The sequence below is a fragment of the Phyllostomus hastatus genome, unplaced genomic scaffold, assembly GCF_019186645.2.
Source record: "Phyllostomus hastatus isolate PE091 unplaced genomic scaffold, TTU_PhHast_1.1 phas_contig_468, whole genome shotgun sequence".
NCBI classification, from domain to species: Eukaryota; Metazoa; Chordata; class Mammalia; order Chiroptera; family Phyllostomidae; genus Phyllostomus; species Phyllostomus hastatus.
Window position 1 is genome coordinate 2,763,482 of NW_025333884.1, and position 16,519 is coordinate 2,780,000.

Sequence of the window (16,519 nt, forward strand, 5' to 3'; positions counted from 1 at the left end):
AGGTTTTAGTTCTGTTAACTTTATTTTCATTGAAATGGAGGCTTAACATGTCCTAGAAAAATAAAGATTTAGGATACAAACTAGACACAGGGGTCAAGGTCACCCCATGGGTGAGGGGATCTTTGGTCTGGGGCTGGACATGATAATGAGGGCTGTCGTCCAGGGGTGCTATTGGGGACCCTCGCCCACGCCTCCCCACACCTGCATCTTGTTTCAGACGTTGGGGGGGGGGCTCTGTCAGTTCCTGGGCATAGGACTGCCCAGCCGTCCCCCACCGCTGGATTCCAAGCAGTTCTGAGAACTCTGGATGTCACTGGAGCTATTAATAGTGTTTCAGGGAGTGATAAGGAGAGGGCTCAAGGGATCTGGAGGCCCAGCCAGTTGGCAAGGTTTTCAGCTCACAGCTCGTACCAGGTCCCAGGGGGCCGAGCTCCTGAGTCAGGACCCCCAGAGCTCCCCACATATATGGGGGCAGAACAAGGACAGGGCTGTCACAGAGGCGGCTTCCCATCCCGAGGGGCTGTGCCCCGGACAGGGGCGGACCCCCGCCCAGCACATCCAGGCCTTAGAGAGTTTAAACAGCCGGGATTGGGATGTAGTATGTGGGGAATCTTTAGCTCAACAGCTGTTTCTGAAAGGTTCCCTACTCCCAGCCGTCCTGGATCTCAAGCACCACTGTCAGGAGAGGCGCCCAGGCCTGGCAGGGTCACAGTTCCAAGGGCTCTTCCACAGGCACGGACTGTAGCTGGGTGAGCACCTTGGTCTCAGCTTCCAGCCCCTCGTCAACCTCACCCCCTGCTGTGGCCCCCAGGAGCAGCCCCTCGGGGTCGGGGTCTGGGAGCCTTAGTACAGTGTGGGGGGCCTGTGTCCCCAGCCCCTTCTCTGCTTCTAGCAGCCCCTCTGAGCTTGTGCTCAGTTCTAGTCCCGACGGCCAGATGGGCACGGCTGCGGGTGACAGCAAGAGGCCCTCTGGCGGGGGTGCTGGGAAGCCGGCCAGGAGGCAGGAGGAGTCTGGGGAGAAGGGCAGGCTGGCAGCAATGGTGGCGGCAGGGGCAGGTGGTGGCTGTGGCAGCTGCTGTGAAGAAAGTGTGCCTAGAGCGTGGGCCTCTGGGAGAGCGGGGCTGGGGGCCACGGGGAGGGCTCCTTCGGGCACTGAGATGGCCGTGTCTGGCTTCAGGGGCAGGGCCAGGCTGGGGGCAGGCGGCAGGACCTGGGAGACCAGCATGCTGGTGGGGAAGGTGGCGGTGAGGATGATCTTGCCCTGCTGCACGGCCACACCTGTCACGATGGGGCTGCCGGACACGGGGTTGGCCAGGAGAAAGTTTCCTGTGGGGAGAGGAGATGGTGGGGCACAGGGTTAGAAGAGGCAGGGTCAGCTGGCCCAAGCAGAGGTGGCCATTAAGCTGCTGGAGGGTGGGAAGAAGGGGATCGGTCAGAGGCACACTGAACCCTTTCAGAGCCACACCAAGTCTGGGTGGCCTCCACACTACCTGGCACAGGGGGGTTCTGAGACATACCAGGGATGAGCTATTCCCCACCCCCAAGCCCACCGACAGCGCCCTCCGTCCCTGAGATAACCACCCCTCACCCAGGCCAGAGGGAGGCAGAAGGGGGTACCTGGGGCAGCGGCCGAAGGCAACTGCAGGGCAGTCACGCCCACCCCGGAGTTTATCAGGTGCACGTTAGGAGGGCCCGCTGCAGCGGCCACCTTCACTGGGCTGCCTGGCCCAGCTGCCAGCAGCTGAAGGGGCCCCACGGCCTGTGGCAGGGTCACCACCTGTGAGGTGGGCACCACCTGGGGCAGGTTCAACAGTGGGGAGGTGGGGCCCAGGCCTGCGGGATACCCAGGGGGTGGGGACAGTGGCACCACTTGCGGAGCAGCCACAGAAGGCACTGGTCCTGGGGGCAGAGGGAAGGTGGCAGCTGGTGGGGGGCCAGGCACCACTTGGGGCAGAGGCCCAGGCACCTCCTCTCCAGGTGGCCCCAAAGCAGCCACCTGGGTCCCCTTGGTTTCGGGGGCCTCAGGCTGAGCCTCCTCCAGTCGAACCTCCCCAGTCTGAGGGTCCAGGACCAAGGAGGTCTTGCCTTCACTGGGGCCTGGGGGACTGGGCTGTGGTGGTGGGGCACCCCCACCCCCTGCGAGCAGCAGGGGGCCCAGGCTGGAGGCTTCACCCAGGGCCAGGCTGTTAATGATGACGGGGCTCCCGTTGAGGAGCACCGCTGGAGAGCTGCTGGCAGCCAGGAAGCTCCCGTTCACCAGGATGGAGGAAGAGGCAGGACATGGTGCAGGAGGGGCGGCCCCAGCCAGGAATATGGAGCCCTGGGCAGGGGCCTCGGTGGCCGCTGGAGCCACCCCCCTCTCCAGGTCCTCAGGACTGCGGCTGGACTCATCCTCGGTGGTAGGGTTCCCGTCAGACTCACTGCCAGGAGAAACGATTTTAAGTTGTAGCCCTGAACGCGGTGTTCCTCCACTGGCCAGCCAGATTCCTGCACAATTACAGGCGCCTCCCTACCTTTCCCAGCCCAACCTTTTGGGGACAATTTCTGGGGGTTATGAAACCTCCTCTCTGAGACCAACTAAGGACCCCAGGGACAGATCCTCTGCAAGTTCTGTGTTGACCCCACTGGCATAAAAGCTAAAGCTGGCCAAATCCGGAAGGAGGAGGCCCTTCTCCCTGAGTCCCAGAAGCTGAGCGCCCAAGCTGCCCTGAGTCTCCTGGGTCAGGCAGAAAGCAGCCCCATGGCTTTGGAGATCGAGGAGGCAGCCCCTGCTCAGCTCCCGGTGCCCTCCTCCCAGGGCGTCAGAGAAGGGAGGCCGGCGTGCGGGGTGGGAGGGGAAGGGCTTGGGTTACATGGAAACCGGAGCTGGGGAAGGTTCACGTTTCACAACAAAGACAGACTACGGACCACGCTGTTTGGGCCCTGAGGCGGGGGTGGCGGGGAAGGAGGTGTGAGAAAGACCCACGGTCCGGAAAGGGCCCGGCTGTGCAGCGGACAGAAAGAAGCCCTCGCACCGGGTAGGGTGGACAAAGGCCCCTCCCTCTTTCCCCGCAGCCCCTTTTTCTCACTGCCCCCCTATCGCAGTCTAGCCACCCACACGGATGGGATCCTGGATGGAGCCCCAGAGAAGCAGAGGAAAGAGATCTCCCAGCCTCCGTGAGAGGTGCAGCGATGTCGGGGAGAGGGCCCGGGGCGTGTGCCCGTTCCATCCACACTATTCCCCCCGCTCGTTGGGCGCCAGAGGGTGTGAGCGGGAGGCGTCTGAAGACTTCGCGCTGGCTCCAGCAGTGGGCATGAGGGAGAGGGGGGCTGGTGGGCAGCAAGTTCCAGGGAAAACGGGTCCTGCATTGCCAGGGTCCCCTCACCTCTTGCAGGGTGCGCCGCCACCGCCCCCGGTCCGGTCACGCTGTCGCCGGTTCTTGAACCAGTTGCTGACCTGCGTGAGCGAGAGGCCTGTGAGCGTGGCCAGGCGGCGCTTCTCGTCCGGTGTGGGGTAGCGGTTGCCGCGATAGCAGGCCTTGAGCGCGGCGCGGGAGCGCTCCTTGAAGCAGTAGACGGTCTCCTCTCCGTCCCAGATGGTCTTGGGCAGCGGGAACTTCTTGCGCAGACGGTACTTGTCCACTGCGCCGAGCGCGCGGCCGCGGGCCCGCTCGGCCTCGTGGTAGCGCGCGCGCAGGTAGAGGTCCTGCAGGAAGGCGTGGTGGGCGGCGGGGAAGGGGCGGCTCTCGAGCAGCCGGTAGAGCTCGGCGTACTCGCCCCGCTGGAAGGCCACCAAGGCCCTAGCGCGCAGCACCGGGTCGCTGCCACGTAGGCGCTCGGCCGGGGGCAGTGCGCCCAGGAAGCGGCTCAAGCGGCCGGCGTGGCCCGCCTGTAGCAGCGCCTCACAGACACACGCCACCTGCTCGGGCGAGAAGCGGAGGCCCGTGGGCGGCTCGGCAGCGGCCTCGAGGGGCGACCCGGGGACGCCCGGGGACACCGGGCCCTCCGCTCCCGCCGCCGCTTCGCCCGCCCCGGCCCCGGCCGCCGCCGCTGCCTCACCCTCGGCCGCCTGCAAAGTCTGCAGGAGCTGGCGTGCTTCCTCCTCCTCCTCTTCGGTCGCTGCCGCCGCCACCGCCTCCCCCCCAGCTGCCGGCCCCACGCTCGGCTCCGCAGGCAAGGTAGCCATGTTTTGCAACTTTGGGAAGTTCCTCCCTCCTTCTCCTCCTCCCTCGGGCTTTCCCCAGCCCCCTCCCCCGCCCGTCCCCCCTCTCAACACCCCGTTCGCGCTTCCCGATCTTCTCCCCCTAACGACTCAGAGTCTCCCCCTCAATGCCAGGCCGAGTGCCCGAGTAGGGTCTCTCTCCCAGTGTCTGTGTGTGCGCGTTCCCCTCCCCGTCTGTCCGTGATTCTCCCTTTGTTTTCCCTCTGCCTCGGGCTGCTCTTTTTGCCTCCCCCCCGCATGTGCCTCTGGCTCAGGGCCTCAGTTTCCCCATCGGGACAACGGAGAAGGTAACGGGCCGTCCGGGAGGGCTAAGGGCGCGAAGCCACCTCCACCCCAAGACTGAGCTTCTGCACGCCTCCGTCTCCAGGGTCCTCTGAAGGCCCCCCCACTCCCCATCTCTGCCTGTGCTCCGCCCCTCGGAATTCCCAGCTCCACAGGGGGGCGGGTCTGGAACGGAGAAGGGGCGGGCGGAGAGGCTAGAAAGTTTGCTGTAACTTTTCTGGAGCGTAAGTCCCTGGAACGGATGAGCGTGGCCTGCGCAAGCGCAGTCCATAGGAGAATGGATGCGCGCACGGCCGGCCCAGCCCCCTGCTTCCCAGCGATCCGGTGGCACAGCTGGGCCACAGCTGGACAACAGGCGGTGTCTGGTGGTGTGTGTGTGTGTGGGGGGGGGTACCCCTTCGCGTTCTCCCATTGGCCAGGTGCTGGGGCCATGCCCCGAGCCCCACCCACACCCCCGATTCGTCCGCTTCGAGTAGCTCCTCGTCAGGCCATTGGACGCCTCCGCTCGCTTTCTGATTGGTGCACTGGGCAACCACTTTCCCGCAACGTAAACCTCAGACAACACGGACCTGAGCTTTGGGCAGACAAGAGGGCCTTTTATTCGCGAGGATAGGGGGTGGGGGTCCTAGGTGGGGAGAGACAATAAATATCGAGGAAGGTCAGGGTTTCAGTGCATCCAAAACGTGGATTAGGGTGCTGGAGTCCTGGAACCTTCAGCGGGTAGGAAGTCAGGTCAATAAATACCCAAACCATTTAGGAAGGTGCGGGAGGCCCCGAAAAAGCGGGGCTGGCAAAAGCGAACGGTTCCCGAGAGAGCGGCGGGGCTCTCCCTACACATTCTCCTGTCGCGGAGAACGTTGCCAGGGGAGCAGAGCCTCATGCATACGGATTTGTGGTTTCTGCGCCGAAGTGGGTAGGGTGAGTGAAGGGTGAAAAATGGATGGCTGAACTCTGCCCTGCTGCCTTCTCTAGGTCACATTTTGCCCATCCACGTCGTGGCCTCAGCCAGGCCGGAAGAAGTGGTCCGCAATTACCCCCAACAGCAGCAGCACCACTCCCGGTTACAAACCTCCCTTTAGCCCCGCACTCCGGCCTCGGGCCCGGCTCCTCCCTCCCCGGCCGCCAGGGGGCGGGCCCGGATCACAAGGCTGAGCTTGGAGTGGTGTGAACGGGGAGGAGGTGGGAGTGGCTTCTGGGTGGTGCCTGGGTCACAACCCTCGGGCGGTGCCTGAGTGGAGGACAGGCTGGGGTTCTAAAGTTCAGGGGGTGAAGGCGGCTCCTGGGCCGCACCAGACTGGAGTGAGACATCCTGCGCAGGCCACCAACCTAGTGCAGCCCAGGGCGGTGGTACCAACCAGAGCAGCGGCGAACAGGAACAGGGAACGCGCCTCCGATAGGCCAGGCCTAGGGATCTGTGGGCAAAAGGGCGGGGTCAATGCCAACGACACAAGGCTCTGATTGGCTGCTGGGGCGCCCCGCCTCCGCTCTTGGGTGGGTCCACATTCCTTCCCGCACCCGCCCTACCCCCCTCAGCCCCACCCCCGCCCCCACTACTCCAGCAGCTGTGGTTGGTCAGCTCGCCAGCCTCTAGTCTTGTCCGAACTTGTCATTGGCAACTTTCTAGCGGCCTGTGTTGATCAGCTGCCAGAGTACCCTCTCTCCCCGCGGCGACCGATCCCCACAGAGGAGCAGCTAAGCAAAGGCAGCTTGGGGTGAGTAGAGCAAGACGGGGGCGCGGCGGCGGCGGCGGCGGCGGCGGCGGCGGGTGAGTGTGAGCAGCCCGACGTACCCTGGCAGGGAGCAGCAGGTGGCGGCGGTGCATGGGGCCTGGCCCCACCAGTGGGCACTGGCCCAGAGCCACGGCCGGGGGGCCATCTAGCTGGAGAGAGAAGGGACAGGTGACCCAATCCAGAGCCCAACCACCTCAGCAGCGGGTGAGATAGAGGGGAGCTGAGATTGGGGAAGGACTCGAAGGAGCTCCCTCCCGGGTGGGATTTGGTGAGAGGCCTGAATCATCGGAGATCTGGTGGATGTGGGGCTGAACGGAAAGTTCTGTTGCTTAGAACCCCAAAGGGATAGGGTAAGCCCTAAAATCCGGGCGGGAAGACAGGACAGGGTCTACAGAGTGGGCAGCAGGCTTGATGCAGGGGAAAAAGAGGGGTCTTACATGGGAAGGTGGATCCGTGGCCCGGGGACTGGGGACCCCTGTGACAGCTGGAAGGAGAAGAGAGAGGCGTAGGGCGCGTGGAGTGACGGAGGAGGGCGGTGGCGCGGTGTGCCCCAGCCTGGGCCCCTCGCCCTCCCCTAGGTGTCCACACACGCTGGCAGGCCCACTTCCCCTGGTGCCCTCGGGAAAAGGGGCGAATGAGGGACTCACCTGCGGCTCCCTCCGCCTGCAGCCCCTCCATCCGCTCTTGCAGCTGCTTGATGTGCGCCTCCAGGTCTCGGTTCCTGGCCTCGGCCTCACGGAGTTGACTGAGAGGAGGTAAGGACCATGAGCCCTTTGGGATCTCGGAGAGAAGCTGCTGCAGGTAGGGCCAGGCCCCTGTGCCCCGGCCCCCTACCTGGCAAAATTCTGGTTGGCCGTGCGGATGGCCTCCAGCTCCCTGCTCAGGCTCTGCCGGGTGAGCATCTCCTCCTCCAGGGCTTCCTGGAGCTCCTGCAAGGTCACCTCAGCCTCTGCCACAGACGCTGGGATGGTCGTTGGAACTGCCACTTCGGCCTGCACGTAGAGACTGGGCTTAGGGTTGCCTGCAGCTCCTGGAGCGCTGGAGAATTGGGCATAGGCTCCAGGCCTGGGCTCCTCACTTGTCCTGCACTTCCCCCTGCCCAGACCTTCCTGGAGTCCCCACAGCTCCCGCAACAATCCAAGCACCCTCCTTCCCTAGCCCAGCGCCCACCCTCGTCTCCAGCCTTCAGTGGGCTCCATTTCCATGCATCTCCTTACAGGAACTAAAACGCTAACCCAACTTGCTCACGTCGTTCCCTTGCTCAGAATTTCTGCAGCTCCTCAGTGCCCTATGAGGAGGCCTGCTGCACCAGAAGGCCCTGTTTTATTCGTTTTGGCTGGCCTCTGCGGCCTCCTCTCTCCTCACTCCTCCTTTTCCTAGAACAGTTCAGCCTCAGTACCCTCCATTCACAGGTCAAGAACAAGCCAGCTGAGTCCCTGGTGGGTAGCTCAATTGGTTAGAGCATCATCCCAATATGCCAAGATTGTGAGTTCGATCCCCAGTCAGGGCACATATAAGAATCAACCAAAGAATGCATAAATAAGTGGAACAACAAATGGATGTCTCTTTCTCTCCCTTTCTCTCTCTAAAATCAATGAATAAAATTTAAAAGAAAAACAACAGCCCAGCTTGTTCTCACCTCAGGACCTTTGCCCTGGAGGTTTTCTCTGCTAAGCAGTGGGTACTTTGCCTCCTGTGGGTGGTCCTTCTCCTTCTGCAGGGCGTCCCTTCCCCAGAGAACCCCCTGCAGACACACTCAGTGCCCTCTGATCATCTCTGACTCAAGTAACATCTGTTTTCCGTCTCTTTCTGTGAGTAGCACCCAGAGGGCTCAGCGCTCCATGGCACGCACCTACCCTGGGGTCTTTGCCTTTGCTCTGAGTGACCCTCTCCTCCAAGAACTCACCGTTTCCTCTGACAGGGGCACCATGGGCTCCAGGCTGGGTGCTTGGACAGGTGGCTCAGGCAATGGCTCAGCCTCCAGTTCCATGAGTGTGGGGCCCTGGACCTCGTCATCCCTAAGGAGAGGGAGAGGGCGGGGGGAGAGCCAGGGCTCCCTAGCCTGTGGGCATGGGGCAGCCCGATCCAAACACCCCACGGTTTGAGGAGGGGGAGGCGGCAGAGTGAAGGGAACAGATTGCTAGGCTGGTGCAACAGGCCCTCCTGTCGGAAGGGAAAAGGGCTGCTCTTTGCATGGCCTCAGACCCCCAGGAGCTGCCCTCTGCGCCTTCTGCGGGAGCTTGCGGCACAGACACCCATGTTCTAGGGTCCACTCATCTCCCTCTCCATGTGACCTTTGCAGACTACTTTCCTTAGTGCCTCAGGACAGTGATGGGGACCCAATGAGGGGAACACTGCCCATCTCTGGCCACCTCCAAAGATATAGTCAGAAGACGGGGTATGGATCCCAAGACTGTGGCTCTGGACATTAGTCACTGGGAGGGAGAAAATCCCTCCCTATAAATGCAAAATGGCAATAAAAGTGGATGTCCCGCCCCGACTGCTGTGGTTCAGTTGGTTGAGTGTCATCCCACAAAGTGAAAGGTCACCAGTTCGATTCCCAGTCAGCACACGTGCCTGGGTTGCAGGCCAGGTCCCCACTTGGGGACATGCAAGGGGCAGCCAATCGATGTTTCTCTCACATACCAATGCTTCTCTCCCTCTCCTACCCTCCCTCTAAAAATAAGTAAATAAAACAAACAAACAAAAAAGATGTCTCTCGCAATCCAGCAGCCCCCTCATGGAACTATGTTCAGGGACCTAAGGATCCTGGGCGTGCACCCAGACCAACCTGTGGCTGTTCATCCAGCCTGGCTTAGGACTGAGAGGGTGGGCTGGGTCCTGACCCGCTTGGTAAGGAGAATATGCACAGCAGGTCAGGGTCAGGTTGTAGTTCATTCATGATAAGAAACAGTGTCTGCAGTGCACTGTCTGGCAACCGCACGCATTAGAATGCGGCGTGTTCTCAGCGTCGGATGCATGTGTGTGCACGACCCAGGGACCGTTGCTGATGGCGGGCTTCCCTCATCCTATCCTCATGTCACAATCTACTAGTGCCATGCAATGTGTTAGTAGTGGGATTAATGTTTTAAGAATGCTTTATGGCTATGAGAGTGATTTAATGAGTTTTTGCTGTTATAAGATTGATTCAAAAATCCTCCTTTTCTAAGATTCTGAGGTCCTGTGAGGTCTTGTGTACGAGAAACCTAAAAGTGGAAGGTCAGGAGATTCTGGCAGGCCGAGTCTGTGGCTCGGAGGCTTTACACTTGAATCTGACATTTCAGAGCACTGTGGTCTGAGTTCCCCACACACCACACAGGGAGGGGCTTACCTGAGGGCCATGCAGGAGTAGGAGTAGCCAACAAAAGGCAGGTGGACCCCCAGCGGCATACCCTCCCGCATGTCTGACAGCGTCTCCTGTACGAGAATCAGATGGGAGGTGACCGCCAGTTGTCTGGGCCGGACCTTCGCCCCTCCCCAGTCTGGGCTTCAGTGCCGCCCCCAACCCACCCTTACTTAGGGCCTAATCTTTCACTGTGCGTCCTGCTGTTTCCCTTAGGGCACTGCCACACTATCGCTATATTCTACTTCAGACTGGAAGTGGACAAGGGCCCAGGGCTGGCGTGGTCTGTGTGTCTCTGCATTGCCCAGCCCAGGGGCACCCAGGCTGAGGAAGCACCCCAGGAGGGCTTGTGGGACAGTTGAGAGAGAGATGCCTGAGGCAGGGGAGATTTCTCTGTGGTGCTTGCCTGTCTTCCACCTCTCATCCTCCCAGGTCTCAGCTCAGACGGTGCCCTCCTCCAGGAAGCCCTCCAGGAAGCCCTGCCCCCTGCACTCCCTCATCTCAGCCCTGATCTCTCCAGGGTTTCACTGTCTCAGGATACATGTCCCCCACAGGACTGTGAGCCTAGATCATTGCTGGCATCCCAGTGCTAGCCCAGAGCAGTTGTTCAGGGGACAAAATGATTGCAGGAGCCCAGGAGGTGGATGCTCTCCTAACCGGAACTCGATAGAGCAGGGAGCAGGGGTCGCAAGTACCTACCCCGCCCCCGCTCACCATGGCAGTGAGCCCGTCTTCCACCACATCGAAGTTGCACGTGTCGGTGGCACCCTCAAAATCCGGAGTGAAGGGAGGCACGCTGTCTCGGACACCATCCCAATCGAGGCCAAAGAAAAAAGGATGTTTCTGGAAATCGCCTGCTCCATTCCGGCCCAGACGTGTCTCTGGGGGACACAGCAGTCGCTGGATGAGGTCACGAGCCTCCTCAGGGACTCCGGCGTCAGCCAACGGTATAGTCAGGTGTTCCTGTTCAGAGGCAGAGATAAAGCAGGGACGTCAGGCTGGGAGCAGGTGCAGATTGATCAGGGGCTCCGGGTGCCCTGCTCACCTTGTAGTGTACGATCTTGCCGTACGTCTCCGCCGTGGAGTCGGCGTAGAATGGCGTCTGCCCGTAGAACATTTCATAGGCGAACACGCCCAGTGCCCACCAGTCACACTCGGGCCCGTAGCTGCCAGTCCCTGGCCCACCGCCCACGGCCTGCAGGATCTCTGGGGACAAGTAGTCGGGGGTGCCCACAGCCACCAGCGACCTCACCTGAGCCAACAGAACCAGAGTTGGGCTCAGCCCCGCCCCTCCAAGCCCTGGCTCCGCCTCTTTCTAGCGGAGCCCCAGCGCTTAGTCCCTCCCCCTGCCTGTTCTAACCCGAAACCACTCACAAGCCTGGATCACCTCCTTCTTCCTTCTCCAAATCTAGTCCTGCCTCCACACTAGCCCCGCCCCCACACCGTGCCGGACCCCACCCCTCACTGCTCACGGTTCCGTCAGGCCGCAGCTTGAGGCAGGAGCCGAAGTCCGCTAAGCGGATGTGGCCACAGCGGTCCAGAAGGATGTTGTCGGGTTTGATGTCCCTGCCCAGCGGGAAGAAGAGTGGAGGGGAAGTAAGTGAGCCTCCTTCTCATCGTCTCACCAGGCTTGGGCCCCGCCCTCTTAGGGACTGGGCTCTCCGATTCCAGAGCCTCCAGGCCTTGTGCTCAGGCCTCCGGTCATCGAATTCCACTCGCTCTACAGATTCTACAGTTCTGGACCCAACTCCCCAGGCCTGTCTCCAATGGACCCGACACAGCCAGGTCCCTCTCCAGACCCCGCCCCCTCTGGGGTCCAACCATTGTGGTATCCTTCTGGGTCCCACTTTTGCTATCCCTCTCCACGCCCCACCTTCAGGCCCCGCCCCTGAGCCCCTGCAGCGCCCACCTGTGCACATAGCCCAGTCGGTGCACCGAATCTATGGCCATGACAATCTCGGCCAGGTAGAAGCGCGCCATCTCGGCTGGGATCCGCTCCCCAAACTTGCTCAGCAGCGTCAGCAGGTCCCCGCCCACGTAGTACTCCATGACCAGGTACTGGGAGGGGGCGTGTAGTGGGGGTTGGTAACCACCCTCGGTGCCTATCACTGAGAACCCTGGGCAAAGACTCCCAGGGACTCCCCCATTCCTGGAAGGAGATCCCGCAGGGGCAGCTCCAAGGGAGCACCAGAGATCTTCCAGGCTGTATCAGAGACCCTCTTCTCCCTCAAACCCCAAATTCTTCCAGATGTCACTAGGCAGAGACTCACCCCGCCCTGAGAGAGGTAAGAAGAGAACCCAGAGACCTAATGCCCAGAGTGGAGTCCCCCAGGTACCCCCTGCCTGGCACCCCCCACCCCCCGCAGGCTCTACAGAGCTCTCGGATTCCACGTAAGACTCGCCCAAAGGCGGCAGCTCTGTAGAGCCCTCCGCCCTCCAATCAGCCTGGGAAAAGAACCCTAAGGACCACCTGCTATCCCAGGAAAGGAGGCCAGTTCCTGCCACACACAGACTCCTGCAGGCATTTCTAAGGTGGGAAGCAGCTCCCCCACCTTAGAACCTCTAGCTGCCCCCGCTGCGTTAATTGGTAGCCTTAGGGTAGAGGCCGGGCCGTCTAGTCACCGGGCCTGGGGCTCACCAGGTAATTCTCATCCTGGAAGGCGAAGTGCAGCTGCGTGATCCAGCGCCGGTCCCCGTTCACCAACACATCCCGCTCTTCGCGGAAGCAGGACACCTGCGGGGCACCCCGAGAAGCTGAAGCGGTTGGGGGAGTTTGGGAGGAGGATCCTCAGTGCCCTGCACATCCAGCCACCGGCCTCACCTCGCCTCTCTTCAGCATATCCCACTTATTCATTATCTTCATGGCGTACACCTGGCCCGTCTGCTTCATCTTCACCACCGCTACCTGAAGGCCGAAACAGGGTGCGGGGAAGGGGGGGCGGTGGCGAAGAACACCCGGGATCGCCCAGACCGGACTCCCAAGCCCCGCCCACACCACCAGGTCCATCGCCCTTAAGCTCCGCCCCCACCCCTGCCGGTCTTAGGTCCTAAACTCATTCATCAATTTCTACGGCCCCGCCCCAACTCCTCTGTCCCGCCCAAGGCACCAAACGTCAAGGCTCCCGGCAGGGGCTCAGGGCTTACCTCGCTGAACGCCCCTCGTCCGATCACCTTCAGAATCTCGAAGTCATCCCTCTGCAGTCGGGCCTCCTTAAGCCTCGCCGCGATGGGCTCCACTGGGGCGCAAGGGGGCGGTGAGAACCGAGGGTCACTGGGACTGACAGCGGAGACGAGGAGGAAGCCCCACCCCCTGTCCTTCCGTCTCCCTCTGCCTGCCCTTCGATCTGTCCTCTCGGTCTCCCCCTCCCTCTCTCTGTCCCTCACTTGCAACCTCCCCTTCTCTCTGCCCCTCCCCTTACGGCGGTTTGCCTCCCAAGGGCTTCCGCACATGAACACTGTGTGTGGTTCGGGGGATGCAACCCTGCGCTCCTACAGAGAGAGGTAGGACGCCTGGGAACCCCTTTTTGAGACAAGGGACTCTTGTGGGGACAGGATGGAGGAGGCCCCGGAGAACAGGAACGGCCCGGTTCTAGTGCTCCCTGGGTTTCAGACCCCCACCCCCACTAGGGGTGATGGGGAAGGGCCTGCACACGCGGCTTTATCCAGGCCCGCCAGGGTCAGAGGCAGGTGGCTCTGGAACCACGCTGGGAAACACTAAACTTGGGGGCGGGGCCGGAAGAAGGAATTGAAGCCGGGACGAGGCCAGAGTGGAGCGGTATCCTGGGCTCCAGGCCCGTTTCAGAAGTGTTCTCTTAGTCCTCACAGCTCCGGGAGGAGCGCGCTATTATTGCCCCTTATTTACAGACGGGAACGCAAGGCTCACACAGGTGGAGTCATTTGCCCAAGGTCCTACATCTAGGGATGTTACAAGAGGCAGCTTGGGAATGCGGGGGCGGGCTGGGGGGGCTGGGGGAGGAGACAGGAGACTCGGGGACACCGGAGAGTAAGACCTAGAACCCTCTGGGAGTGGAAGGCACCTGGGACCTGGGGCAGGGAGGAGAAAGGGATGGGAACGTGGAGGAATGAGGGGGGATACAGTGAGTTATGGAGGGGAGAGAGGGGCTCCCACGAGGTTCGGGGAGAGTGGGCTGACAGCAAAGAAGCAGCCAGGGCCCAGGATAGGGAGGGAGGAGAGAGCCAAGACATTGAGCCCTTTTAAGGCATCGGGAACCCAGGCCCCCCTCCCCCGCCCAGGCCGGCAGGGGAGGTGCTGGCAGGGTGCTGCTCCAGCCACAAAAGGAGTGCTCCTCTTGGGAGAGCCAGACCCCTGCCCCCACCTCAGGTCTCAGTTTACCCTGCAGGCCAAACTCCATCCTCTGTGAACATGGGGCTAAGCGAGTCGCTAAGGGCTGAGGGGATCTGAGGAGGTTCTTCCAGAGGCTGAGTGGCCTGGCCCTGGGCCTCCACCTTCCCATCTGCAAAGTGGGAGGCAGAGGGAGCTGGGCCAGGGTCGCAAAGAGACAGACACTAGGAGAGAAGGAGAGGAGGAGGCAGAAAGAGGAAACCACAGAGGGACGGAGAAAGTGTAAGGCCCAAGAGCAAGCCACTGCGGGACAGACCAGTGAGGGGACAGAGCGGCAGAGCGGCACAGAGACAGAAACCTGAGTGAGCCTGAGTCAGGAGAGGGTGGGGACAGCCGAGGCAGGAGGCTGCAGCTGAAGCGTCTTTGCTCTAGAGGATGGGACCTCTTTCTGGGGCACAGGGGCAGGAGGGGCTTTGCAGGAGACACGGGAGGCTGGAGGCCATGGAGTAGGATTCAGGGATCTGGGGAGCCAGGCGGGGAGTCGAGGCTCCCCCATGCAGACTAAAAGTGACCCACATGGATGGGGGGACTCCTCCATCAGGGGGTAGAGAGGGTACTGGGTAGCACTTGTCTACAGAGCCGGTTGTGCCCCAGCGCCTGCCTGAGTCACTGAGCCCTCCCAGTGCCTGGGCACCTGTTGGGGCAGCTGGAGAGGCTGGCGCCTAACACCTGTCCGTCGGCCACACCCCTGGCAGCTGCCCCATCCTGTCCCTTACACTAGTCCCAGTGCTCACCAGTGTAGAGGGCCAGGGGGCCCGTTTTGGTATGTGGGGGTGCCCTAGGAGATAGGGCTCCCAGCATGTCCCTAGGCCTAGGCTTGGGGACAGGAGTGCAGGGGGACCATGGGGGGCTGTCCCCTGCCCAGCCTATCCCAGCTCTCCCAAGTCATGGGTCCGAGTCATGGTTGCCCTGACCTCTGCTGACCCTACTCTGCCCAGTAAGAGTGCCACAGGGGTAGGGACATGTCACCCCAGGCCCAAGCTCTGGGACCCTGAATGGGAAGCTCTCCCCATGTCTGTCCTGCCCCCCAAGAGTCACCCCTGTGCCCAATTCCATTTCTTGCCTCTGCCCTGCCCCCACACCCAAGTCTGGGGGAGCCCATGCAGGCCGGCACTCACCCCACTGCAAGAAGTCGGCCACATACTTGTCCTGGGCCAGGTCGGAGGCACCCAGCTCCTGGTGGACGCCCAGGAGAAGGTCGAGCAGGGGCTCCAGCCCCAGGAAGCCAGGGTCCAGCACCAGTCGCTGGAGCCGCCTCAGCCGTACCTCGGCTGACATGGCGGGCAGGCAGCACCATGGCCCCCTGCCCGGGCCGGGGGCTCGGGGTCCTCTGCTCACGGGGCGGGGCAGCCCCTGTCCAGGCCCCGGGGCCTGGGCTGCATGTCGGCCTGTCCCTGGCTGTCCCCTGGGCCTCTCTGGCCACTTCTCTCTGCTGGCTGCAAAGGCCTCCTCCCCTTCTCCCCACCCCTTGGCCGGCCCCCTCCTGCCTCCCAGCCTTAACCCCTCACAATCCAGGCCCCCCCAGAACGTGTCAGTGTGCAATTAGGGGGGGTGGAGAATCTCAACCTTTCAACGCCGCCCCCCAGTAAAAGGCGGAGCACAGAGGAATGCTACAGGTGTGGCAGAGGCCAAAGACGAGCCCTCCCATTCCCCGAAGGGGGCCCACTGAGGTCTGGGGTAACCTGGTAACTGCCTCCTGAGCCCTGCGGTCGGGGGGAGGAGAAGGGGGTGAGGCCTGGGAAGGGGGACAGGAGGCAGGGCAGCTTTGCGGGTGACTCAGCCTGGGTTGAGACTTTGGGACAGTTTAAATTTAGCCTCCAGGCCCTCTGCTTTACATTGAATTTTTTTTTGGCAGGAGGTGGGGAAGGGGTGGTGAGAGATTTGGGAAGAGAGGCCCTTAGCAGCCAAGACCAGGGGTGACCCACTGGCCAAAGCTTGAGGGAGGCAAAGGAGCCCCAAAATAGCTCCTGGGCCCCTGGCATGCGGCCACATTCCTGCCCAGGCCAGGATTAGAAACAGAAACATTTCGGGGGGTGGAGGGTGGAGCAGGAGAGCCTGCCAGGAGGGATTTCATTGTCCTTTCCAGGGTGGACAGTTCTCCTGGAGGAGACCATAGTCTCAGGCTGGCCCTGGACGGCTGGGCTGGGATAGCCAGGCCCAGGGCAGCAAGAGGCCAAACCTGGGCTGCAGGCTATTGGGGCCTCTGAGGCTGCCCGGGGGACACCTCCTCAGGAAGACCCTGTAATATTGGGTTTGGACAGTTTGGGCGTTTTCAAGTAATTCTGCAAACCCCCACTGAGGGGTCTGAAGAGGGGACCTTGGTGGCTCTCCTCCCTCAGGGTTTGGGGAGCTGCTGCCCTGAGCAAGTCCCTCCTCCCACTCTATTAGGAGGGGAGGGGTAGTGGGACAGGGCCAGGCACGACCCTGGTTGAAGTGGACTGGTGTGGGCCCACTCCCATCTGAGTGCGCTTTCCTAAGCTCCAAGGGCCATTCTGCCGCCTCTGTAACTTGTTTCCTGAGCCCATGCAGCCTAGCTGGCTGACTTCTACTACCTCTGTTAACTAAGTAAACTTTCTCTTATTTAAAAAAAAAGAGTCCTG

At 61.8% G+C, this 16,519-nt stretch overlaps 2 protein-coding genes across 8 annotated transcripts; both read right to left on the bottom strand.

Moving 5' to 3' along the window:
- Positions 1-3: 3 nt before the first annotated feature.
- SIX5 (SIX homeobox 5) lies at positions 4-4,214 on the bottom strand. The gene is made up of 3 exons (XM_045845140.1): positions 3,366-4,214; positions 1,618-2,420; positions 4-1,326 (listed from the first exon to the last, which is right to left on the bottom strand). Exons 1-3 carry the CDS (start codon positions 4,163-4,165, stop codon positions 707-709), a joined length of 2,223 nt encoding a protein of 740 aa, XP_045701096.1. The 5' UTR covers positions 4,166-4,214; the 3' UTR covers positions 4-706.
- Positions 4,215-5,053: 839 nt separating this feature from the next.
- On the bottom strand, positions 5,054-15,373 carry DMPK (DM1 protein kinase). Of its 7 annotated transcripts, XM_045845163.1 has the most exons (17): positions 15,038-15,373; positions 14,834-14,847; positions 13,229-13,270; positions 12,701-12,792; positions 12,378-12,461; positions 12,195-12,290; positions 11,466-11,614; positions 11,029-11,122; positions 10,602-10,808; positions 10,256-10,519; positions 9,545-9,630; positions 8,120-8,231; positions 7,048-7,205; positions 6,861-6,958; positions 6,651-6,697; positions 6,273-6,362; positions 5,054-5,895 (listed from the first exon to the last, which is right to left on the bottom strand). In XM_045845163.1, the coding sequence occupies exons 1-17, from the start codon at positions 15,214-15,216 to the stop codon at positions 5,743-5,745; spliced, it is 1,965 nt and encodes a 654-aa protein (XP_045701119.1). In that variant the 5' UTR covers positions 15,217-15,373; the 3' UTR covers positions 5,054-5,742. The 7 variants fall into 7 exon arrangements, with proteins under 7 accessions (XP_045701119.1, XP_045701115.1, XP_045701116.1 ...); XM_045845159.1 differs by lacking the exons at positions 13,229-13,270; positions 14,834-14,847 and having other exon boundaries at positions 6,273-6,358; positions 10,271-10,519; positions 15,038-15,370; XM_045845160.1 differs by lacking the exons at positions 13,229-13,270; positions 14,834-14,847 and having other exon boundaries at positions 10,271-10,519; positions 15,038-15,370.
- Positions 15,374-16,519: the final 1,146 nt, after the last annotated feature.

What these genes read in the sequence shown, in the direction of transcription:
- SIX5 (XM_045845140.1), bottom strand. Translation starts at nt 4,165, where the DNA reads ATGGCTACCTTGCCTGCGGAGCCGAGCGTGGGGCCGGCAGCTGGGGGG. An exon ending in GGCGGCGCACCCTGCAAGAG is followed by an intron (nt 2,421 to 3,365) that starts GTGAGGGGACCC and finishes TTCTCCTGGCAG; the next exon opens with TGAGTCTGACGGGAACCCTA. An exon ending in GCCTTCGGCCGCTGCCCCAG is followed by an intron (nt 1,327 to 1,617) that starts GTACCCCCTTCT and finishes CTCTCCCCACAG; the next exon opens with GAAACTTTCTCCTGGCCAAC.
- DMPK (XM_045845163.1), bottom strand. Translation starts at nt 15,216, where the DNA reads ATGGTGCTGCCTGCCCGCCATGTCAGCCGAGGTACGGCTGAGGCGGCT. An exon ending in CGACTGGGCTATGTGCACAG is followed by an intron (nt 11,123 to 11,465) that starts GTGGGCGCTGCA and finishes CCCGCTGGGCAG; the next exon opens with GGACATCAAACCCGACAACA. An exon ending in TACTCCTGCATGGCCCTCAG is followed by an intron (nt 8,232 to 9,544) that starts GTAAGCCCCTCC and finishes CCCTCTCCTTAG; the next exon opens with GGATGACGAGGTCCAGGGCC.